The sequence below is a fragment of the Kogia breviceps genome, chromosome 13, assembly GCF_026419965.1.
Source record: "Kogia breviceps isolate mKogBre1 chromosome 13, mKogBre1 haplotype 1, whole genome shotgun sequence".
Classification (NCBI taxonomy): Eukaryota; Metazoa; Chordata; class Mammalia; order Artiodactyla; family Physeteridae; genus Kogia; species Kogia breviceps.
In genome coordinates this window covers 1,110,164-1,135,191 of record NC_081322.1, presented here as the reverse complement: position 1 = coordinate 1,135,191, position 25,028 = coordinate 1,110,164, and the positions used below count along the sequence as shown (strand labels likewise).

General features: G+C 42.0%; 1 protein-coding gene and 1 pseudogene across 2 annotated transcripts in view; both read right to left on the bottom strand.

Moving 5' to 3' along the window:
• Positions 1-2,823, bottom strand: part of LOC131767911 (cytosol aminopeptidase-like) — a 35,393-nt pseudogene extending 32,570 nt beyond the window's left edge.
• UBE3D (ubiquitin protein ligase E3D) overlaps positions 1-25,028 on the bottom strand; it is a 194,251-nt gene that overhangs the window by 79,080 nt on the left and 90,143 nt on the right. For both annotated transcript variants that reach the window (XM_067011252.1, XM_059083753.2), the window contains exon 9: positions 13,740-13,878. In XM_067011252.1, the coding sequence (XP_066867353.1) occupies positions 13,740-13,878 (139 nt within the window). The remainder of the gene's footprint in view (positions 1-13,739; positions 13,879-25,028) is intronic.

Below are 25,028 nucleotides of genomic sequence, written 5' to 3'. Positions count from 1 at the left end.
ATTATATTAGAATACCATAACACAGACTGTAACTCTGTGTGCCGTACTATATGTGTATAGTATATTATAATACCATAACACGGACTATAACGCTGTGTACCGTACTATATGTGTATATTATATTATAATACCGTAACACGGACTGTAATGCTGTGTACCGTACTATATGTGCATATTATATTATAATACCATAACACGGACTATAACGCTGTGTACCGTACTATATGTGTATATCATATTATACTACCATAACACGGACTGTAATGCTGTGTACCGTACTAGATGTGTATATTATATTATAATACCGTAACATGGACTATAACGCTGTGTACCATACTATATGTGTATATTATATTAGAATACCATAACACGGACTGTAATGCCGTGTGCCGTACTATATGTGTATAGTATATTATAATACCATAACACGGACTGTAACGCCGTGTACCGTACTATATGTGTATATTATATTAGAATACCATAACATGGACTGTAACGCCGTGTGCCGTACTATATGTGTATAGTATATTATAATACCATAACACGGACTATAACGCTGTGTACCGTGCTATATGTGCATATTATATTATAATACCATAATACAGACTATAATGCTGTATTATATACTTGAAAACCGCTAAGAGAGTGGATCTTAAATGACTTTGTCACACACCAAACAATGTGTGACCGTGTATGGTGACAGACGTTAACTAGACTTATGTGGTGATCATTTCGCAATATATACAAATACTGAATCACTACACTGTACATCTGAAACTAACATAACATTATATTCAATTATAACTCAATTTTAAAAACTTGATGCCTTGGAAATGAAAAAAAATATCCATCGAACTAAAACTCAATAGTTGGGATAAACACCAGAATGAGTGAACTGGACAATCTAGTAGTGAGGAATTTACCCTGAACGTGCACACGCACGCATACACACACACAAAAGAACATTTAAGAGATAAGCAGAATAGACTGAAAGACTCCAATATAAGTCTAATAGGAGGTCAACAGAGGAAATGGGGGGTGGAGGAGACAATGTAGATTTCATATATAATAGCTAGTGATTTTCCAGAACTAAGTCAGAGACAGGAGGCCTCAGGTGGAGTAGTCTCAGAATACTAAGTAGAGTACATTTTAAAAAACCCACACCTAGACATCACTGTAAAGCTAGAGTACATCAAGCATAAAGATAGAATCTTACAGACCAGGAGGAGAAAAGAGATGGATTCCGCCTGTAGAGCAACAGCAAATAATGTTATAATAGCTGTGTTATCAACAGAACGAGAGGGCAGAAGGCAACGAGTGATAGATCTTCAAACTGAAGAGGTGTACAGAATTCTATACCTAGCTGAGCCATCATTCGAGAACAAAATGAAGACATTTCAGACAGAAAGTCTGTGAAAGGAGCACTAAAGGATACGGAATGTCGGGAAAGAAAACAAAATGTATGACACTGATATGTATACATGCAATGAATATTAAAATAGTTAAAATCAATCACGAATTTATTTGTTTTAAAGTGAAACAAAGACAGTAGACGATGACCATTGTGGAAGGAATGTGCTTAACAGGTAGTTAAAATATGGTAAGGTACTTGCCTGTCTGAAAAAGGTAACGATATTGAACAATCTTGTTTTTACTACAACACTTTATATATTTAAAAATTCTAAGAGCAACCACTAAGAGAAGAAACCTGCAAGCTATTGCTTCCAAGCCAGCAGAGGAAATTTTTTAGAAAGGGATGAAAAACCCTATCCAGACAACAAGGAATAAGAAATAAGGAAAAAAGAATAAAAGATCAAGTGTGACAACGAAAAAACACACACGTACACCCAACTGTATTATTAATCACAATAAAGTAAGTAGATTTAACTCCCCTATTTAAAATAAAAATACCAAGAGCCACATCTTCTGTTTGCAGTGCTCTGATTTCTGTTAAAATTATTAGTGTATTTGGGGGACTTAGTGCTGAAAAGCAGCTCATGGCTCAAATGGACAATATCTGAAATGTTTGTGGCCTTTACAAATGGGTTTCAAGCTGAAGGTAAATGAGAAGGAAACAGTAAGACCAACAGAAACAGAGTCAGAAACATTGGGACTAGAGACAAACGTAGTTGTTTATAAAGAACACCAATGAGCTCTAAGGAGACAAGAAAAGGCACCAGTACTTAAACAGTACGTGGCTAATCGTTGACTTCATTTTAGTCTGTTCTGTTATTACAGCTTCGGCCGACATACCAGACATCCTCTTGCATGCTACAGATTTATCAAACCACCTTAAACTACTGCAAGCTAGCTGCTGACGTTCATGCAGCGTGAAGCCCAGGCTGAGCTACAGAAACACCCTCCCTGCCGTCCCAACGTCCTCGCTACTCTGGGACCCTCATTCCCAACTTGCAACCTAGAAGGAGGCAACGTGCTGATCTCTAAGCGGGATGCCAGCCTTAGGCTGCAGGCTAGCCTCTCCTCTTGAGACTCACTCACTCCACAAGCTCTCACACTTCTGTCGATCCTTCAACCCCTGACACGTAGCACCAGCGGATCCCTGAGCCGGAGGGAGGAGAAACCTGGGGTCTCGGCAGGCAGGTGACTTGTGCCCAGATGTACCTCTTGCAGGTACAGCGGCCAAGACCAGAACCCAGATCCGTCTCCCACCTCCACGCCAGGGCTTTTCCACGCTACGTCGTACGTCAGGGCTACGAGATCCAGGACCGAAAGGATGATAATAAAGTAACTCCACTCTTGTTCCTCACAGCTGCCCTGGCCTCCACGCCTTCTCTGTTCTAAATCTTCTCTCTGCTGAGCCATCAGTGGTTCCTAGGTGGGCTCACGAGACGTTCTCAGCGGAGGCTCAGGACGGTGTCCCTTGCAATCCACCATTCCCTCGAAGGCTGGCATCCCTTCCCAGGCTGCCCTTTCCCCTGGAGCCAGAAAATCTCCTTCAAACACACGGCAGAAGCCAGTGCAGTCATTTCAGTCTGGACGCAACTTTGTTTCCAAAAGCGGACATGTAGCTTTAGTTGCCTCTTCAAGGAAGCAAGACCAGGAAGCCACTTGGCTAAACACAGCCACGCTCAGTGTGGGAAAGAATCAAGTCCCTTTGTTAACAGCTCTGGGCGAGGGGAGAGCCTCACGTTTTAGAAACCTTTCTTGGAGTAACCATACTTACAAGTAAAATACATGCAAACGCCAAACCCCTGGGAAATTCCGAAGCCACACGTGTTTCGATGGACCAGGATCAGAGTCAGAAACAGAAGTCGAGACCGAAAGCAGAGGAAGCCTGAGGGAGGGTGGTGACGAAGAGAGAGGCAGAGAAATCAAAGGCTGTGCAGAGAACATTCCAGGTTTCTCCTCTTGCTTTTCTCTGGCCCCTCGCCTGCCTCCGTAGGAAACGGTGAGCCTGGCGTGTCTCAGGCGGGAAGAGCCTAGGGCCAGACAGCACGCCAGCCCCATCATTCCTGACCTTTCTTTGTGGCTGGTAGGAACATTCTGTGACACAGACCCCATTCTCTTGGAGAGCAAAACAAAAACAAAGACAAAAACCCTACGTGATGTGGCTTTCTCTATGCTTTCCTTCAGTTAAACACTTTCGAGATGTTCAAAAGAAATAGGGACTCAGTCCCCTTAAGGAATAGCGTTATATTATTCAGTCTGGGTGAATAAATTAGGAAGAGCGGGGAACAGACAAATTGACTCTGTGTGCATCTACTTGCAAAGGAACTTTAGATTTTAACCCAACCCCCTCACTGCACAGACAAAGAAACTGGGACCCACAGAGGTTACCTGGCTAGGCGGGGTCCCAAGACCCAGGTGGTGGCAGATCTGAGACTAGAGCTTGAGCGTCCTACATCAGGGTGAGTGACTGTCCTGGGACACCAGCCTTGCTATGAGAAGGAGAGGTTACAAGGGCTGCGTGGCCCTGAGGGAGAGAGGATGCCAAGTTCATGCTGAACAGCCCAAAGATGAGTTACAGAGATAAATGAGCCCCGATTCTACCAAGCATCTGAGTGCGAAAGGGAAACATCGTGGTAGAAGGAAAAAAAAAAAAAAAAAAACAGCAAAAGAAAAAATACAAACTGCATGACAACAATTCAGTTTACTTCATTTGTTAGGGACTGTGTAATGTGCAGATTAATAAGAAAAAGTGAAGAAAAGAGGAAAATAAGCTACTTGAGCTAATGACTAGGTGTTCATCGTAACTGAAAGATTTTCTTCCTTTACATTTCTCACTTCGGTGGGAATATAGTCCATTTTCATTGAAGTGTTTCTTACCTTGGTTCTCAAAACCCTTTTTCAGAAACGCTTTGGGTGTGAGGTTTTTTGTTTGTTTGTTTCTTGTTTTTGCTTTGCAAAAATTAATTTATTTTTTTAGGGGTGTTTGTTATGATGCAGATCCCTGGTCTCTCCTCCAGAGTTACTGAAGCAGAATCTCTGGGGCTCTCACTCAGAAATCTGAATTTTGAACACGTTTCCTATGGACGCTGACATACTAGAACCAGAAGCATCCATAACCCCGGCATCGCAGAATCGGCCAAACCCACCTGTCCTCCAGGCCTCGTCTCACCCACTTCAGAGTCACCGAGTCTGAGGCACAGGGACAGTGAGTGCTCTCCAATCACAGAGGCTCCCCTGGCCCTCCCAGGCCTGCTCTCGCCGCCAGGCTGTGAAGGGCTGAACCTGTTGGATTTGAAGATTCTATACTTTTAGGCTCAGAGTGCAAATAAGTATTGCTTTGCTAATGAAAAACATACCAGATTTTTCTGTCATGAGGTTGCATTTTCCCTTCAAGGTCAGGGGAAAAAAGTTACCTTATTCAAAACAAGCACACAAGACAAGAGACAGAAGGATTGACATTCTGGGCTACGCCTCGTTCCTACTTCTCTCAATAAGGCCGAAGCCAGGGCGCCCCAGCCCTACCAGGCGCCCAACCAAGTGGCAGCCCCTCAAGAGTAAAGGCCATGAAAGGCCTGGGAACTGTCCCGCTTTGCCTACCAGCCCAACTCCTTGGATGGGACAGGAGCAGCGCCTGGGGCGGGGACTCTGGGACAGGAGAGCAGCCTCTTGAAAGAAGCAGGGTAGCAGCGGGAAAAGCCCTGGGCTCGCTGACCCTCTGGGAAACCTGCAGGCCCTTTCCTGGCCCCTCCGTGTATTCTCTAGAATGTGGCCAAACGGCAGAGTCCAATACGAGAAGAGACGGGGGATGGAGAATTCAGACTAGAGACCTGTATGAATCGAAGGATAAACCACAGAACGCCCCACGGGGCAGAGAGGAAGGTTAGGGCTACATCCTTTTCACACCCAAATTGTCGAGGCAGTTCTCAGAAATCTGTTTTAAGGACAGAGACTGAAAATAGCCAGGGCAGTAATCACCACCTTCGAGACCGGATTCCCTAAATATAACGAGCGGCACTCAACCCCGGATCATCTCTGCCCACTGAGGACAAAGGCGTCATAGGAGGAAAGAGAGAAGGCCTACGTGCCTAGGGACCTGAGGGCACCCACGCTGCGTGCTCTCGAAGCTCTGGACGGTGCGTGCGGATCAGGACAATTCCTATCTAGCAAGCGCCTGCCCATCTTGATGTGGGTCGGCCTGCCTCCTAATTCCATCTGCAGCAACCCTTGGCCATCTGGAGTGGCTCGCAGCCTCCCTCCCCTCTACTCCCACCTGATAACAGGACCCTGGTGTATAAAGCCCTCCTTTGACAGTCTCCGGGAAGGCTGACTGTCTCCACGCCAGTGACGAAACAGAAGAAAAGGCAGAATACAGCCAGCGATTGAGTCCCAGCATCTCCAGCGAGGCCAACTTTATACCAAAATACATTTCTGTGTGTGTGTGTGTGTGTGTGTGTGTGTGTGTATATATATACATATATAGAACGAGAGACACTAACAAGAATTACTCTGAAATGTCAATCCTGGTGACTCCTAGTGATTTTCACTCCCTTTACATTTTTCTGTATTTCCCCATTTTTTATCATAAGGTGATTATCTTTTTATAATCATTTAATAAAACATTACCTTAAAAGATAATAAAGGCTATAATTTACCTAGACATGAGCATGGCATATGATAGACAAGGCCGTTTACATAGTGTAACGTCTGAAAGTAGACAGGAAAACAATGGTGGAGAGATAGAATCCTCACTTTCCCTTCCTGTAGCCCCTTTGTTGCTCCTCATCTGTAAAGTTCCTGGGCCCCTGCCTACCCATTTCTTGGAGCCCCTATATAGACTGCATATACCTATAAAAAAGTTCTTAAGTTGGAACCACAACTTCAAATTGCCATACAATCAAAGCCTTTCACCTGAGATGCCAACGAATGGCCAAATGACTAAACCACATTTTTATGTGTTGTTTTCTTCTCCTCTTTGGATGCAGATATTAAAACAGGTAGTGAAAAAGTAGCTGGATGGGAGAATTATCTGTAATTATTAATTTCTGAACAATTGCGAGGTTGAATACAGCTGACCCTTGAACAACGCGGAGGTTAATCTGTGTGTAACTCATAGCTGGCCCTCTGCATCCACGGTTCCTTTCCATTGGCACATTCGACCAACCACAGATCACACAGTACAGCGATATTCACCGTCGAAAAATACCACGTATAAGTGGAATCGTGCAATTCGAACCCATGTTGTTCAAGGGTCACCGTATGTGGTTTTCACGTCATGGAAATGTTGACACTGGATATCAGTGAGTCTCTTAAAGTTAAAATCAAACTGCATACGAATTGTAAAATTTTTTTGTTCTAATTCTGTGAAGAATGCCATTGGTAGTTTGACAGGGGTTGCGTTGAATCTGTAGATTGCTTTTGGTAGTATAGTCGATTTCACAATATTGATTCTTCCAATCCAAGAACATGGTATATTTCTCCATCTGTTTATATCATCTTTGATCTCTTTCATCAGTGCTTTATAGTTTTCTGAGTACAATTCTTTCGCCTTCCTAGGTAGGTTTACTCCTAGGTATTTTATTCTTTTTGTTGTAGTGGTAAATGGGAGTGTTTCCTTAATTTCTCTTTCTGAATTTCCGTTGTCAGTGTATAGGAATGCCAGAGATTTCTGTGCATTAATTTTGTATCCTGCAACCTTACCAAATTCACTGAGTAGTTCTAGTAGTTTTCTGGTGTCATCTTTAGGATTTTCTATGTATAGTATCATGTCATCAGCAAACAGTGACAGTTTTACTTCTTCTTTTCCAATTTGTATTCCTTTTATTGCCTTTTCTTCTCTGATTGCTGTGGCTAGGACTTCCAAAACTATGTTGAATAAGAGTGGCGAGAGTGGACATCCTTGTTTTGTTCCTGATCTTAGTGGAAATGCTTTGTTTTTCACCACTGAGAATGATGTTTGCTGTGGGTTTGTCGTATATGGCCTTTATCATGTTGAGGTAGCTTCCCTCTATGCCCATTTTCTGGAGAGTTTTTATCATAAATGGGTATTGAATTTTGTCAAAGGCTTTTTCTGCATCTATTGAGAAGATCATATGGTTTTTATTCTTCAATTTGTTAATATGGTGTATCACATTGATTGATTTGCGTATATTGAAGAATCCTTGCATCCCTGGGATAAATCCCACTCGATCATGGTGTATGATCCTCCTAATGTGCTGTTGGATTCTGTTTGCTAGTATTTTGCACAAAAACAGAAATACAGACCAACGGTACAGCACAGAAAGCCCAGAGATAAACTCACACACATATGGTCACCTAATTTACAACAAAGGAGGCAAGAACATACAATGGAGAAAAGACAGCCTCTTCAATAAGCGGTGCTGGGAAAACTGGACAGCTACATGTAAAAGAATGAAATTAGAACACTCCCTAACACCATACACAAAAATAAACTCCAAATGGATTAAAGACTTAAATGTAAGACCAGACACCTTAAAACTCTCAGAGGAAAACACAGGAAAAACACTGACATAAACCACAGCAAGACCTTTTTTGACCCACCTCCTAGAGTAACAGAAATAAAAACAAAAATAAACAAATGGGACTTAATTAAACTTAAAAGCTTTTGCACAGCAAAGGAAACCATAAACAAGACAAAAAGACAGGCCTCAGAATGGGAGAAAATATTCGCAAATGAAACAATAGACAAAGGATTAATCTCCAAAATATACAACCAGCTCATGGAGCTCAATATCAAAAAGACAAATAATCCAGTTAAAAAATGGGTGGAAGACCTAACTAGACATTTCACCAAGGAAGACATACAGATGGCCAAGAGGCACATGAAAAGCTGCTCAACATCACTAATTATTAGAGAAATGCAAATCAAAGCTACAATGAGGTATCACCTCACACCAGTCAGAGTGGCCATCATCAAAAAATCTACAACCAATAAATGCTGGAGAGGGTGTGGAGAAAAGGGAACTCTCTTGCACTGTTGGTGGGAATTTAAATTGATACAGCCACCATGGGGAAGAGTATGGAGGTTCCTCAAAAAACTAAAAATAGAACTACCATATGACCCAGCAATCCCACTACTGGGCATATACCCTGAGAAACCCATAATTCAAAAAGAGACATGCACCGCAATGTTCACTGCAGCACTATTTACAATAGGACCTAGAGTCTGTCATACAGAGTGAAGTAAGTCAGAAAGAAATACAAATACCGTATGCTAACACATATATATGGAATCTAAAAAAAAAAAAAAAAAAAAAAAAAGGTACTGATGAACCTAGTTGCATGATGGCAGGAATAAAGAGACACATAGAAAACGGACTTGAGGACATGGGGTGCGAGGGTGAAGCTGGGGTGAAGTGAGACTAGCATTAATATATGTTCACTACCAAATGTAGAATAGGTAGCTAGTGGGAAGCAGCCACATAGCACAGGGAGATCGGCTCGGTGCTTCGTGACCACCTAGAGGGGTGGGATAGGGAGGGTGGGAGGGAGACGCTAGAGGGAGGGGCTATGGGGATATATGTATATGTATAGCTGGTTCACTTTGTTGTGCAACAGTATTGTGAAGCAATTATACTCCAATAAAGATCTATTTTAAAAAAAATCAAACTACACCCAAGTAAAATAACTGAGGATTTCCTGCTCTGGAGGAGTATACCCGACCCTTAGTCAAGGCGTTTCATCAGCTTCCGCTTCCCCTGGGGAACAGTCTATGACTTCAAATCCATCAAGAGCTGAGGAAGCTTCCCTGACTAACCCTGTCAGGTAGTAATAGATAAGCTCCATAAAGCTCTTTTGTTTCTTCTCGTGTACGTATTTCCACTGCATTATGCAACCACACAGCATATACATAAAACTATAGTCTGATGAAGTTCAACTCATTTGCCAGGATCCATACGACTCATATCGCTCCCTTGGCTGAAGGCTGCGGCTCTCTAAAGGATGATATTAATAAAAGAGATACTGCTGCTGCCATGTGGTAAAACTAAGATGCGCGAGACCCAGGACGAGTGACACCTATTTATATGCTAAGCAACTTGTGTCCCACAGAACGGGGAAAATCAGGTGTACGTCGTACAAAAAGCCTAACGTAGGAATCAGAGTTTCAGTCTCCAATAACAACTCACCCTTCCTGGGTCTGCTCCTTATTTATAAAAGTAAGGTCATGAGACTAGTGGATCCTTCCAGCTACAAGAGTCCAAGATTCTAAGAAAGAGGCACAGAACCATTAAACCCAGCGGCCCCGACCCAGTCCTGGATCCAACCTGGGTGCTCTAAGGTTCTAGCTTCCAGAGACCTTGTTCAGATTTAAAGTTGCTATTGCAGGACTTCAGGTTAAAAAGCCGGATGCCACTCGCCAAGATGGATATGGAAACTGCCCTCTGCCACCTCCCCCCTCCCAGAGCTCTGAAGCTCTCGGAGGAGAATCAAACTGGCAGCCGGTACAGTGGCAGCAGCTGCCACCTGCCCCCTCCAAAGGAGCCGGCGACACCCCCAGTCCCCTCTGCCTCCGTTTCTGGCACCAAAGCATCATCCGGTTTCCCCTCCTGTGGTCTCCGGGGCTCAGAGGGAGCCTGGACCTTTCTGCGGGTCCTTCTGCTTAAACTGGATCTTGCCAGCTCCTTCCAAGCTCGGCCCCTTCTTCGAGTCTTTCTCATTTGCACTGAGCTCCAGGCTGTCATTTCCGAGCCCCATCTATGCTCAGTCCTGTTGACCTATCTCAAGTCTGGACCTTACCCTTGGAGTCCACCCTGTCCCGGCAGGAAAAATGCTGCCGCCTCTGCCCCTGCGGGTGTACTACCCATGCCTCTGCTTCTCCCTAGCTCAGTCCTTTGAATTCTCTAGAATGTCAAATGGCCGTGCCACTTTGCATTTTACTTGTGCGTCCGTCCACCCATCTCCAGCCAGCCAGCCAGCCGATATTTATTAAACGCTTCCTACAGCCGAGCACTGTCCTAAGTTCTGTTGATGCAACACTGAGCAAAACTAGACATTCTCCCTGTTCTCATTCAACACACATTTTTGTACAGCAAAAAAGACAAACAAACAAAAAAAAATGAAAAAGCACTCTAAACAGTGAAAAGAGCCATGAAGAAAATAAAACAAGGTGAGATTATAGAATAATGGTGACAGGGAGCGGGGAATTTAGTAAGGGACAGGTTGTGGGGGTGAGGTTAGGCTTCTTAGGGAAAGGGACACCTGAGCTGAGGCCTGAAAGACAAGAGGACCCAGCTGTGCAAAGCTCTGCTCCAGGGTATTCTCCTGGGAGCACAGAGAACAGGCAGTGCACAGACCCTGCGGCCAGGACCAGCTCGTGAGAGGGACCAGGAAATAAGGCCAGTGTGGCTGGAACAGAGGGAGCGAGCAGGAGACGAGGCCAGAAGGGGAGGAAGGGACAGATATTGCTGGGCTTTGTAGGTCCGGATGAGGAGTCTGGATTTTGTTCTCACTGCAATAGGAAGTCACAGAAGAACCGTAAGCGGGCAGTGACGTGGTAAGTTACCCTTCTTGGGGCTGCAACAACTATGGTATGTAATTAGCAATATACCAGTGATTCTCAACCAAATCCTACATTCTGTTTGCTCAGAATCATACCAGGGATATTAAGGTACTGGACCAGAGCGGAAGTGAAAAGTATAACCAAACCACCCAACGATATCCCTGTTAGCCTGGGAGAAATGCTGCACTATAATTTAAGACGTTAGAATTTCATGTACGTTAATGGCTCTAACTAATGAGATAAGCCCTTCCTTCTGGGATTTGGCAGTGATAAGAGCTCAGGCAGTAGTGCTGTCTGAATCCGCAGAAACCTAAAATAACATTTTTACAGAAAAAGCAGCATTGCTCACAGTAACTGACTCGCCCTGGAAAGTTAGAGAACTGGAAATGTAAAGATGGTATCTTTAACAAGTGTCATTCTACTATTTTACAGCTCTTGCCAACACAGCTCTTTAAAAAAAAAAAAGAACAAAAAAAACCACAACAAAAATAACGTGCACTAAAGTGAGTTTCCAGTTGAAGCAATAAATCCCCAACACGGGCAACCTTAGCGGCCCAGCTCCTTGCCACTGTAATAACTGATGAGGTCGGTGTTCCGAAGATGAACAGGCAGAGCCTCTCTTTCTAACCCTGACAGACATTCTCCCCTGTTCGCTGGTCCTTTAACTTGGAGTGAAGACCTGCGTGGGGAAGTCAATTTCCGGGGTGTCCTTGGTAAGAATGCACCTTCCCCGGGGTAACGGCAGGGACAAGATCTCCTTAGCAGACATTGTTTGTGAACCCGCGCCCAGTTTCTCTGTACCTTTGAAACTGGGAAAAGTGTGTGTGCCCCTGACAATCACGTGCAGCAAATGCACGGCAAGCAGAAGAAGCGCTGCCGCTGATAGAGAGGGCCGGCCGGCCAATAACGTCCTGACGGTGAGAGCTCCTGTGATGGGAGGTGCCAGCAGCGAACGCCGACGGCACGCAGGGCGGGCCAGGCTTTCGTGCCCGCGAGCCTATGTGTGCCCGAGGTGAGCTCCTTGAAGGAGCCGGTTTTCCTCCGCCTCCTGGAGAAGAAATACAGATCGGGCCTCCTCTCACATACCCCACCTCCGACCTAGATTACTCTTTTACCTTTAATGTCTTTAAGACTTGCGTGGAGGCTACCTGGTAATAAAATGATTCTAGATTTACATCACCCACGGATGACGGTTCTATCTCCCCCAATAGGCTGTAAAGTCCTCCAAGTCCGAGTCCTCTCTTTTTCTCCCCACTCACCCGTCACCCCAAAACTTCCAACAGTGTAGAAGGGAGTGAAATAAAAAATAATCGTCTTCCAGCCTTGCTCCCCCAAACACAACCACTGTTAAGTTTCTTGCATCTCCCGTAAAAGTTTGTGGGCGAACTTTTGTGCTATTCAGTGTTCGATCCGAAGAGCAAAACTTAGAAGAGATCTGGATTGACCCACAGAAGTTTTAATCAGTTCCAGTTCAGGGCGGTCGACAAACGATCACAATAATTACATAACGAAGGGGGTGTTGTGGACATTCCCAGGCAGAGATGACCACTCACACCCCGCCCGCCCACCTCCTGGGGCTTCGGCGAGCACCGAATTTGGGTAGCAGAAGCTGTTACCCAGCGTAGGCCTGGCGAGTCCAGCTCTGTCTCTAACATGCCGGCTACTCCCTGGCCAGCTGACTCCATCTCTCTGGGTCTCAGTCTGCTCTCCTACACAATGGGAAGGTGTTCTCTCTGGTCCTTGAATCTAGGACCTTCAAAGCTGACTGATCGTCGAGTAATGATAAATTCAAACAGGTAGGACACGGCCAAAGCCCGAAATGTGTGTATCAGGAAGAAAATCACAGAGACCGTCAATGTAACAGAGTACCGGGAGAAGACAGATGCGAGTTATTACGGAGCAGTTATCATTATTATTCCTTTTACCAAATTCCCGAGCTACATCTCATAGGAAAATCCACATCTTGCTTTACCGCAGAGATGCATGCACCAAGCAATATCTGCCAATTCTGAAGTTATCTTAGGACACATCAGCAACCCTTCAGAAGCAGAAACAAGCCGCCCACGTCCAGTCACTTCTCAGCAACGCACGTGGCCTGCTCAACAGGCTCGGAGGGCTTGGGAATGTTTTTCGGATGCCGAGAGTCACAGGTAAGTTCAATAACGTTCAGTAGCTACATGGTCACAAGTGAAGCGAGCAGCCAACACCTGAACTCTCACATGCCACCTTGGTGACAGGTGGCTGCCTGCCAGGGAAGGCGTCCGTGTTCCTGCTGGCCGGCCCACGTGTGCTGGTCTGGCCTGTACTGCTCTGAGCAGCAGCACAGAGAAAAACCCAGAGACGGGAGGGAGTGGGGAGAGAGGGGAAAAGGCGCCGAGAGTTCGGGGGAGGATGCAGCCACTGTTACACCTCCACTGGGCAATCTGCCTGCAAGCTAAAAGCAGCAAAGGTACGAACGCTGGCCGAAGATCCTTGTTCGAGGGCAAAGCCGGGAAAAGGGAGGCGGCATTCACAAGTGTCTTTGCCGAACGCTCTCGCCTCTTCTCTCGGAGGCAGGAAGGACGGAGATAACGAGAACAAACCCCGGGTTAGAGAGACATGGGTTCGGCCACTGCTAGACAGTTAGCTAATCAGTTCTGAGGCTCCATTTAGAAAGAGACAGAACAAGGCAATACGTGCGCTGTGCTCCTTATTACTATCCTGTGAGAATGTGGGTCTCCGTGGGCTAGCGCCTGTTCAAGACAGGATCCTTAAAACAACGATAACAAGTCAAACTGAGAAATCACACGGTGGTAAAGGAGCCGTGCCTTACCTGGAAGGAATTCATGCAGCGGAGGGAGCGAGGCAACGTGGCATTGCTCCTTGACAATATCAACAGCAGCTCCAAGCAGGTTGCAGAGGGCAGGGTGAGGCAGTGGACGCTGATGTCACTTTCCCACGAGCTGGCGAGCCTGAAACAACACAGCAATATGTGCAACTTCATCACTGCATCCGGTCAGATGTGTTTCAAAAATCTGATGTGAGGAGAAAACTTCTGGTTGTGGGAGAGAAAGCGATGTACAAGAAACAGAAATAAAACGGTTGCACTAAAAATTCACAGAGAACATGTACAAGACATTTTTATAGTGTTTTTCTTAGAAAACAGAGGGAATAGGCAATTTTTTTTCAGGTCAACAGCTCATACTCGAAGTTTAAGAGTCATGTGAGGGCTTCCCTGGTGGCGCAGTGGTTGAGAGTCCGCCTGCCGATGCAGGGGACACGGGTTCGTGCCCCGGTCCGGGAAGATCCCACGTGCCGCGGAGCGGCTGGGCCCGTGAGCCGTGGCCGCTGCGCCTGCGCATCCGGAGCCTGTGCTCCGCAACGGGAGAGGCCACAACAGTGAGAGGCCCGAAAGAGTCATGTGAAATGCAGTCTCATTTGCAAGGGACCTATTGGGGTGGGGGGTTAATAGCTAACACATCAAACGCTTCCTTTGTTCTATGCCCTGTTCCACATGCAGTAATTTTGTTCAACCCCCAGATAGCTATGAAACAGAACTACTGTTATCCCATTCTCCAGATGTGGAAATTCTTTCTGACCTGGATATGTCCCATGAAATATCTGGTTCTGTTTTTTTTTTTTTCCAGACTTTTGAAAAGTGATAGAATCCTTTTATCAATAATTCTTATAAAAGCCCCTGCTCATAATACAAACGAGAGTGAAGCCGCTTCTCTCTTGGAAGGGAAGCGTTGGCGGAAGACCCTACCATCTTCCAGAGAGGCCCGTGAAGCAGCTCTGCTACTTCCTGTGGGACCTACTCGAAAATCCTCTCACCGGGGACACGAGGGAACGGACGGCTAGAAAAGCAGAGACCTGTCTGAGATGAGGCAGATGTTTAGAAAACGCTCTGGCTGGCTCTGAATCCTGGTTTCCTGGCTTCCCATCTAGTGCTTAAAGTAAAGGGAAAATCAGGAAAGCATTATGAGAATACAACGTACTAGGAAGAGCACAAGTCTTATGCTATCAACTCTTCTGTTTACTTGAGTAGTTCCTGCCTGTGCCCCTACCAAAGTGTCTCTGATCACTGTCCTAATTTTGAAAGAGTAATATATGTGTATTTTAAATATATATTTTCTCTTAAAAATACATGTTTGCCTTTCCTTAAACCTCTCTCTGTAAAGGTGCCTTTAACCGAATCAGTGGTGACTTCTGGAAGCTGAGAGAGCGCCAGTGGTTGAGGGCATAAGGGATTTATTTAACACTTTCTGTGACGAGCCAAAGCAGATGCTTTAGCTGTGTGGTCCCCCAGGTTACTTAGGCTGATACGTCGCTGATGTATCTCTGAGGTGGGGAGTTCACTCTGCAGCATTTGCCTACTAGCTGGGCTGCAAGAGGACACCTGTCCACTTTCCTAAAAAATAGTCTATTTCAGCAAGTGCACAGCTGAGTGCTGTTTCTATGTTTTAAAAATTACCCTTTTCTATTGATTGGCTAAGTTATTCTTTCTGCTTTCACCAAGTATATGAGAGTCCCAACATTTCACTGGCATGGAAGTAAAAACCTTGCTGTCTCTGGTAAAAGTCAAGTGTCACACTAGTGCAGTGGCTTCAAGCTCATCCTCCCCTCCCACTTCCTTAGGACCCACAAACCACACGGTTACTTTCCATTCCCTGAACTGCAAAATGCCACACATGCTGTGTCTTGCTCGTACAGTCTTCTGGGCCTAGAAGGCTGTTATCCTTACTGGTGAACTTCTGTTCACCCTGCAAGAACCACTCAGGTAACACTTCTTAGAGACATCCTCCAGTTTCCCTTATGAGAATTAACTAGTCGCTTTAATACCGTACTTGTAGCTATTAGGATCCTCAACCACCAGCCTCCTTGCATCTTATCTGGGCTGCGTCTACGCCTCTGACTCATCCTAGATCAGACAGAGGCAACCACGGCCTGTGGATTCCTCTAACTCTACAGCTAGTGTGGAAATAAAGACAAGGCTAGTGTTGTTCCTCAGATACACATACAGGTACTGACTTTTTCAGTGGCTAAAAGCAATAGTGATTTTTCATTTTTACTGTACGTTCAATCAGCAACTTAAGTTGTCAGAACTGATACCACCTGCCCTATCACCCACAATAGGGCTGACTAAAGCTATTTTCATTCTGAAATCTTTTTTAGTGTCTTGAAAAGGTATTTGCTTTTTCTGAATTGGATCTCTTGCCTCGACAGGAGGAGGTCTGGAGCGTGCATGTCCCTTGGGGACTCACCTGTGAAAACCCCCAAACCTAACCCTGGCTCACATGCCGCAGGCTGTCAGCAAGGGTGTCCCTCAAGACGCAGGGAACCCCGCAACCTGGACCGGGGCTGCTGCAGCTCATAGTTAAGGGTCCTGCCAATCAGAGATCCACTTAAGCCACTCTCACTTTTCATCATTTTCTTCTCCTCTTTTGGCAGTAATCATATTTGCAAGAGAAAGAGGAAATGGTGAATGATACAAATAAATCGTGTCAGAACGGAGTTATCTTGGCTTATGGCTATAACATGCTCTCCATATTGAATGCTTAAATCTGACACGTCTTAGGCCTTAGGTCGCTTCCGACTATCATCTCACCTGTGCCTACCCATCCAGACGGCGGGCCAAAGCCTTGCTCTCTCCCCATTGTACCACACTGATCTCTGAAGGCATCGTAAGTAGCATTATCCTCTCCAAACAAACCACAAGTAGGACCTTAGTAAAGGCATCTGCCAGTGCCTGTTTCTTCTGCATTTTAACTCTTTAGCTCATAAAAGATAGAGTTAAGGGTATCTTCATTTTTCTGTAGGAAATTATTTTATCATTTATAAGTTGCTACTTAATTACATATATATTCTAAAACTTGAATAAGAGAGGTGGTAAGATGGACATGGGAAAATACACCTATGTCACAGTAAGCGAAAATAGTTCTACAGTGAGAAAAAAAATTAGGAGGCAACACAAATATAAAGTTATTTCCATGAGAGGAATATAATATCCTGTTTCTTACATTTTCTTCTTTATTCTTTCTTATTTTCCAAGTGTTATGTTTTATAATCAGAAACAAGTTAATGTTATGATGTTGATGTGATCTGTCGTGCCGCCAAAGGAATGTGTAAATGCTGTTTAAAGGTAGCAACGTGCTGCTAAGTGGCTATGGTGTGACCTATCAAATAGGACACTCAAATAGACAATAAAATACATTAGCACTGCCTTGTCACTCACCAGCATGTGATCTTGGATAAGCCAAGTTTCCTCATAAGATCTTGGAGTTTACACATAACCTAACCAATGTATCAAACCACCAAAATTTACATAAAAAGGACATTCATTCCACAAATGATAACCACAGTCACAAAGAAAAAATACAATGAGTTATACATGTTAATTAGTCATGTTTCTCTGTAATTGTAAGTATGTGTATGGCATGTAAATCCAACACTAGCATTTTTAATCCAATCTTAAAGTAATCTGTGATTTAACCATGTTTCTCTCTATTGTAGCTCAGAAAAGTGGAGACGTTTTCCTGATCACATAGTCAGTAAGTAATGGAGAAGAAACTCAAGGATGTTCCTCTCCATCTAAATCTCATTCTATTTTTTGCTATATCATAAACAGAGCAAAAGCATAGTAGATATTTTAAAATAAATTTTATCCAAAAAAATAGAGAGGCCCAAGGGCAAATAATGGGATACATTTTATTTATTTTTTATTTTTTTGCTTTACATAAATTTTATTATTAGAGTTTGAAAGCAGATATATCTGATATTTATCAAGTTTTGCAATGAGAGAAGAAAATGTTATTTACTCTGATCTAAATCCTATCTCCTGAGTCCTCTTTGGGATAAATTTTAGATATCTCAGAACGTATCATTTTTTAATATGTTGAACAGTCTTACTTTTGACATCAGACAATCCAGCTGGACCTAATATGGCTCTCAAATCCTAATATTCATCCTATCCTTTTTTTTTTTCCTCAGTACACATTTCATTTGCCCAGGACTTATTTTTTTAGTGTTAAGATTTATAAATTTTCTTTACAATTTTAATTGCATAAAACATTACTTTAATCACATGAAACATCCATATCTGTGGAGAAAGAGAGAAAGTAATACATGAAAAATGAAAATAGTGGTTTTGGAAAGTTAGAGCTACAGGTAGGTTTTCCCCAAAACTTCAGTTAATGTTTTTAATTTTTTTTTTTTAATTTAGGAAGAAAGAAATGAGAACAGGAAGGAAAGAGGGAGAAAATTCAGTTTATCTTAATATAAGTACCAAACTCATTATGTATTATTTAGGGCATGTGTTGTTTAAGCCAGAGGTGATACTTCAGACTATCCACCCATAGCTCAAATATCAATACAAATTTCTGTTAATGATATAAACATTTTAAGAAACAGGATTCTAATAATCCAGAATCTGGATTATTTCTGGTATTTCCTACAAAGACATCATAGACCTAAATCACATTAGACCTATAAAATCAACAAGAAACTTCAAACAGAATAATGAACTAAATATCAGTTGAAACCTATTTCTGTGATTTTTAAAGCACTGGGAGAGGAAAAGCCTTCCCAGGAGACCAGAGCTGTCAGCCAGGTGACCTTAGTCTAAGAGACCAAACGCGAGCAGAGGACACACCATCTTCATTTCTAAACTTCTGCCTTGACAAAATTCCCTAGAGAAGCAGCTATGGCCTATTTTTAAAGAGGCAATGAGAAGGAGAAAAAAAGTCATTTTCCATCACTTCTAACAAAAATAGTGAAACTGAGAATGAATCAAACACCAATCAATATTAAGAAAAGAACCTGAGAAAACAGAAAGGTGATACAGTCTTCTAGGAAACGTAGAGGTCAGTTAATGTAACAAAGGCAAAAATGACAAATAGAGATCATATAACACCTCTGCCAAAAATTACAATTATATCGGGCTTCCCTGGTGGCGCAGTGGTTGAGAGTCCGCCTGCCGATGCAGGGGACACGGGTTCGTGCCCCGGTCCGGGAGGATCCCACGTGCCGCGGAGCGGCTGGGCCCGTGAGCCGTGGCCGCTGAGCCTGCGCGTCCGGAGCCTGTGCTCCGCAGCGGGAGAGGCCACAACAGTGAGAGGCCCGCGTACCGCAAAAAAAAAAAAAAAAAATTACAATTATATCAAAAGAGTCCAACACACTGTAATATGGTATAAAAGAGCTCAACTTGAAAATATTTAACTTAAATCTCATGTTTCTCGTATTTTAGTAGTTGATTTGGACACCGGTCCTAGAAAGACCTAAAAAAGCAAACAACCTTTATTAATGATGTTGAAATATAATATTGTTTATACCTGTAGATTCTTAAAATTCAATTTCAAACCTTTAACAATGATAATCTCATTGATTTAAACTGTCAAAATACCAAATAAGGCAAATGACCAAAACTTAGTGCTAGAATCATTAAAAACATACAACCACTTAACACATAATTTGGACAAAGAGTCAAAAATTTAAATTCTTATATTGTCAAGAACACAAAATTCTGCAACAACTAAATGTACTGGCATATCTGTTATGATAAGCTGTATTAACTCCATCATATTTAAATATTTAAAAAGTACTAATTCATAAAACTAGAACTTGAAAAATGCACATACCAACTACTGCTTATAAATTTCAAAATAAGGTTCATTAAGTGATGAACAGTATTTCTTTGAAATTACAGTGTTTTCTTTGAAAATCACAGGAAAAAAATAAGCTTTTTAAATCACAAATGTCAAAACAGTTCTTCAACTCTCTTTCAATTAAAGGGCTCTTGAGAGAAGAGATTTTGGTACACAATTCCTGAAAGCTATGGCTTTCAAACTTTGCTCCTAAGACCTATAAGCTTATCAAGAGAGAGATATAAACTTCTTTCTCTCTCCCACATTATCAGAAAGCACGGGGAAAATGGTTCTGCTTAAATAAGATACCAACAAGGCAATCTCAAAATTAAGTGTATTAATTCATGCCAAAGAATAGTAAGAGATTTTGCTTTTTGTAAATGACTGTAATATTGCAAGATACCAGTTGTTGAGAACATCGGATTGGCATTATCCTTATCACTAAAGAAGAGAAGTGACCCTACGAACATGCCTGCCAGAAACTTCATAATCAGAAGTGATATCATTAGAGATGTCATAATTTAAAGAAGTCCATCTAAAGAGGCCAGCTAGTCCTTCAGATTTTTAAAAACTTTTTGGTGTAGAAAATGTCAAGTATACAAAAGGATATTTGGAAGAAAATAAATTTAAAAACTTATACCATATTCAAAATTAAAGTCAAGATATGTTAATGGCATAAGTGTAAAAACAAATCTATAAAAAAGAATCTTTCCAGAAAAATCTAAGAAGCTACAACAAACTCATAAGCCATAAGGACTTTATTTTTTTAAATGGTATTGTAAATAAACAAAAAATCTTTAAAAAATCACAGGCAGAGGGCAGAAACCACTGTGATAGAAAGAACTACTACATATTTATAAAAGGAGGACAAAGGATACAAATTCACTTTTTAAAAGGCTTTCAAGTAGTGGTTTCCAAACCATTTGAACGTCACAGGTTTCCATGATAACATGATTAAAACTATGAAGTCTCTCCCTACAATGGTGTTTAATTATACAAAGAAAATTTTGCACAGAATTTTGATTGTTTCCCAGACCACCCAATTCCCCAAGCCCATTCATGCCCTCCTTTCATATATACATGGAATCATACAATATATGAACTTATTTTTCCTGGCTTCTCTCACTTAGCATAATGTTTTTAAAATTCATGGACCTCAGCATAAGAACCACTGTTTTTTAGGTCAAAATCTGATTTCTAATTTACCATATTTGATAACATATTTTAAAAGTTCCAACTAATTATACATCATAGTATTTGTGTTAGCATATTTTAGTAAGTATAACCAGTTAGAAAAAATTTTTGAAGCATTTTAAGAGAAAGTCTCCTGGCTCACATTTTTATCTCAGTCCATTACCGGAGGAAGTCAGTTGAAAAGGAGACTGCGAAATGCATTTCCAACCCTTTAATCACTTTCCTGAGTAACTGAAGTCAATGTATGAGGTTGGGATGTAATAAATTAGGTCCACTCTGATGACATTCTCATAAATAAACCTCACACTGGGGCTCCCTCACTTCCCTGTCCCATCAGGTGCCACCGCAGCCAACACATCCATTGATCAACACTACCTGCTCTGTCCCACAGTTTAAGTCCTTTGCCAATCTGCATGGAAAAGTGCTTATGATGCATGATGAAGTACAAAGCAATGGATTAAGACTTCTTCTTTTATTATTTCCTAGACCTGGTATAACAAACAGGTTATCTTCATTTCTCAGTTCAAATCGGTTGGCAGTGACCATGTTGAGATGTCCAGTGAAAACAGATTTGGTTTCAGCAGAGAAGAGAGATGATCTATCGAAGCTGTATCAGCCCATGGCTTCAGAGGGGGTGTTTCCTGATGGTTTGCACCATCCACCCCTTCTCTCCCCTGCCTTTACTGAATACCGTCATCTTCAGCGTCCCTGGCTACTCTTTACAACTCTTCCTAAGTCCACTCTCAGATGGCCTTCTCTTGAAAATCCAGACACTCTTCCTTCACAAGAGGGCAGCTGGCAATGGTGTAACTCATTTAGATGAATCAGGCCTGGCCAATCTTGGTATCCCAGCTATCAGTCACTGGACTGCATGACCCTACATCACAAGTGGCTCTCTCCGATTCATCAGAGGATACATCCTGATGACTAAAAATTCTGTCCCTCTCTGAGGAGAGATGGGAATCCAAATGCCAAGATCACTAACTTAACATGTCAAAGTAACTCTGGTAACGTGAAAGCCCAGATGGCCACACCCATTTCAGGTAAGGTCAGAGAATCAATTTCCAAGTTACCTTGCGTAGAGAAAACTCACTTCTACCAACTTCAACTCAATTCTCCTGTAACAATTTGACTCTTCTGTACCTTAATAAAATGAATATAAACCATAAGATCTACCAGGTCAGGCCATAGAGTCTCCTAAATTTTATATCTATCATTTACCCATTAGCGGACCCTAAAGAGAGGTGATTATGGAGACTGGCAAGTATACTCCAAAGTTCTATTCAAAGGTTTTATGGATTAAGAAGTATCCCCGGGCTTCCCTGGTGGCGCAGTGGTTGGGAGTCCGCCTGCTGATGCAGGGGTCACGGGTTCGTGCCCCGGTCCGGGAAGATCCCGCATGCCGCGGAGCGGCTGGGCCCGTGAGCCGTGGCCGCGGAGCCTGCGCGTCCGGAGCCTGTGCTCCGCAATGGGAGAAGCCACGACAGTGAGAGGCCCGCGTACCACACACACACACACAAAAAAGAAGTATCCCCTAGGTGCGCACCTTGAGTCCAGGAGGGAAACGTTTGACTAAATCTTTCCAAGGCAGAAAGAGATCTTGTTAAATGAAAGCTTTTGGAACCTGAGAGCAATTTCACTGAAACCCCCAAAGGCCACTATTTTTTTAAATTATTAAATATATAGTTTCCCTTTCCTTGCCACCATACCCTTGAAATGAGCTATCTCTGATAACTGGCTTTCACTATTCTACATTCTGTTCATTTTGGAGAGGCTATTCTCAATATTGGGGACCAAAGTATGAAAAAGACACTGAAAATGTGGGTAATCATCCCTGTATAAGTGTGTGTGTAAGTGGGGGTGGGAATGGGGTATTACATGTGGGATACTCAAGAAATCAGTATTCTAGAAAGGTTTTCAAGTTATTCTCAGGAACTGATGAAAGGCAGTTAGGCACCTGAATTTACTGACATTAGGGGAGCTACAAAAGCTAACTTGTCTTTTTTTAAACAGCAATACAACACAATGTGAATAGAAAAACGCTGCCATCATCCGAACAAATTTATACTATAATAAGAAATTATTTGTGAATGTTAAAATGAGGAAAGCTTGCATTTTTTAGCCTAAGAAATAGGAAGATAGCAACACAATGCTTCTTGGTGGTCCAACCAGAAAAGCTTTTGTTTAATACTTTACTTTAAAATAACCAAAACATTTCATTTATAACCAAAGTTTTTTTGTTAAATTATTATTACTTTTTACTTTTTATTTTATATTGGGATATAGCTGATTTACAATGTTGTATTAGTTTCAGGTGTACAGCAAAGTGGCTCAGTTATGCATATACATATATCCATTCTTTTAAAGATTCGTTTCCCATTTAGGTTATTACAGAATACTGAGTAGAGTTCCCTGTGCTATACAGTTGTTGACTGTCTATTTTGTATATAGTAGTGTGTATATGTTAAACCCAAACTCCTATTTATCCCTACCCCCAACCTTTCTCCTTTGGTAACCGTTTGTTTTCTACATGTTTTCTTTGAGTCTGTTTCTGTTTTGTAAATAAGTTCATTTGTATCATCTTTTTAGATTCCACATATAAGTGATATCATATGATATTTGTCTATCTCTCTCTGACTTACTTCACTTAGTATGATAATCTCTAAGTCCATCCATGTTGCTGCAAATGGCATTACTTCATTCTTTTTTATGGCTGAGTAATATTCCCCTGTATGTATGTACCACATCTTCTTTATCCATTCATCTGTCAGTGGACAGTTAGGTTGTCTCCATGTCTTGGCTATTGTAAGTAGTGCTGCTATGAACACTGGGGTGCATGTATCTTTTCGAATTATGGTTTTCTCCAGATATATGCCCAGAAGTGGGATTGCTGGGTCATATGGTAGCTCTATTTTTAGTTTGTTAAGGAACCTCCATACTGTTCTCCATAGTGGGTGCACCAATTTACATTCCCACCAACAGTGCAGAGTGCAGGAGGGTCCCCTTTTCTCCACACCCTCTCCAGCACTGATTATTTGTAGATGTTTTGATGATGGCCATTCTGACCGGTGTGAAGTGATACCTCACTGTAGTTTTGATTTGCATTTCTCTAATAATTAGTGATGTTGAGCATCTTTTCATATGCCTCTTGGCCACCTATATGTCTTCTCTGGAGAAATGTCTATTTAGATCTTCTGCCCATTGTTTGACTGAGTTGTTTGTTTGATATTGAGCTGCATGAGCTGTTTGTGTATTTTGGAGATTAATCCCTTGTCGGTCACTTTGTTTGCAAATATTCTCTCCTATTCTGTGGGTTGTGTTTCTGTTTTGTTTATGGTTTCCTTTGCTGGGTAAAAGCCTTTAAGTTTAATTAGGTCCCATTTGTTTATTTTAGGGTTTTTTGTTAACTTATTGATACAAACTTTCCAAACCTGTAAACTTGCTTTAGTTAGTGAAAGAAACATATATTTTCAGTGAACGTATACTTTTGATACCTAAGTTCATCTCTTATTAACATCCCAAGCATCATCTTCAATTCTGTTTTCTAATTACTTACAACACTGAGTTTTAGAAACTAGCAAAAATAAGTGACTACTTCAAAATATGAAACCCCCCAAAATGAAGACCTAAACGATGACTGCAGATCTACACTGACATGGAAAGACAGTCACACTATTTTGACAAGTTAAAAAAAAAAAAACAAAAGAAGAATAAAGAACAATACATATAGCTAAAATTAATTTATATAAAACTAAATCTTCTAACCATATCTTTTTGTGTAATGTACATAAAGAGGTATATACAAGGAAGAGTGCCAAAATGTCAACAGCAGTTTCTTAAGGGGACTGAAATTATAAGAATTCTGCTTGCTCTCTTATACTATGTTTTCCTGTATTGTTTCAAATGTTTACAATGAATACGACTATTTTGGTGATCACATAAAAAGTCAAGCTATTTTCATTTTGAAAATACATGAAACGAAAGCTATCTTTGAATGTTTAAAATAAATATTAACATTACATAAAGTAAAATTAGTTTTTATGCAAGAAATCGACCAAATCATCTTACAAGTACTTTAAATCTTTAACTGAAAAATTTACTGAAACTAACCCAATCAGCCGTCTTTTCCATGAAAAAAAGTACTTGAGATGGCAGATTCGGAATCCAAGATTTTCATCACTGTCAGTGACGTCACTCAAGTTGCTCTAGTGATTAAAAATCTGTTGCTTTTGCAAATTGACAAACTTGGTGGTTGCTATTCACAGCATTTTTTGCTTAGAAAACAA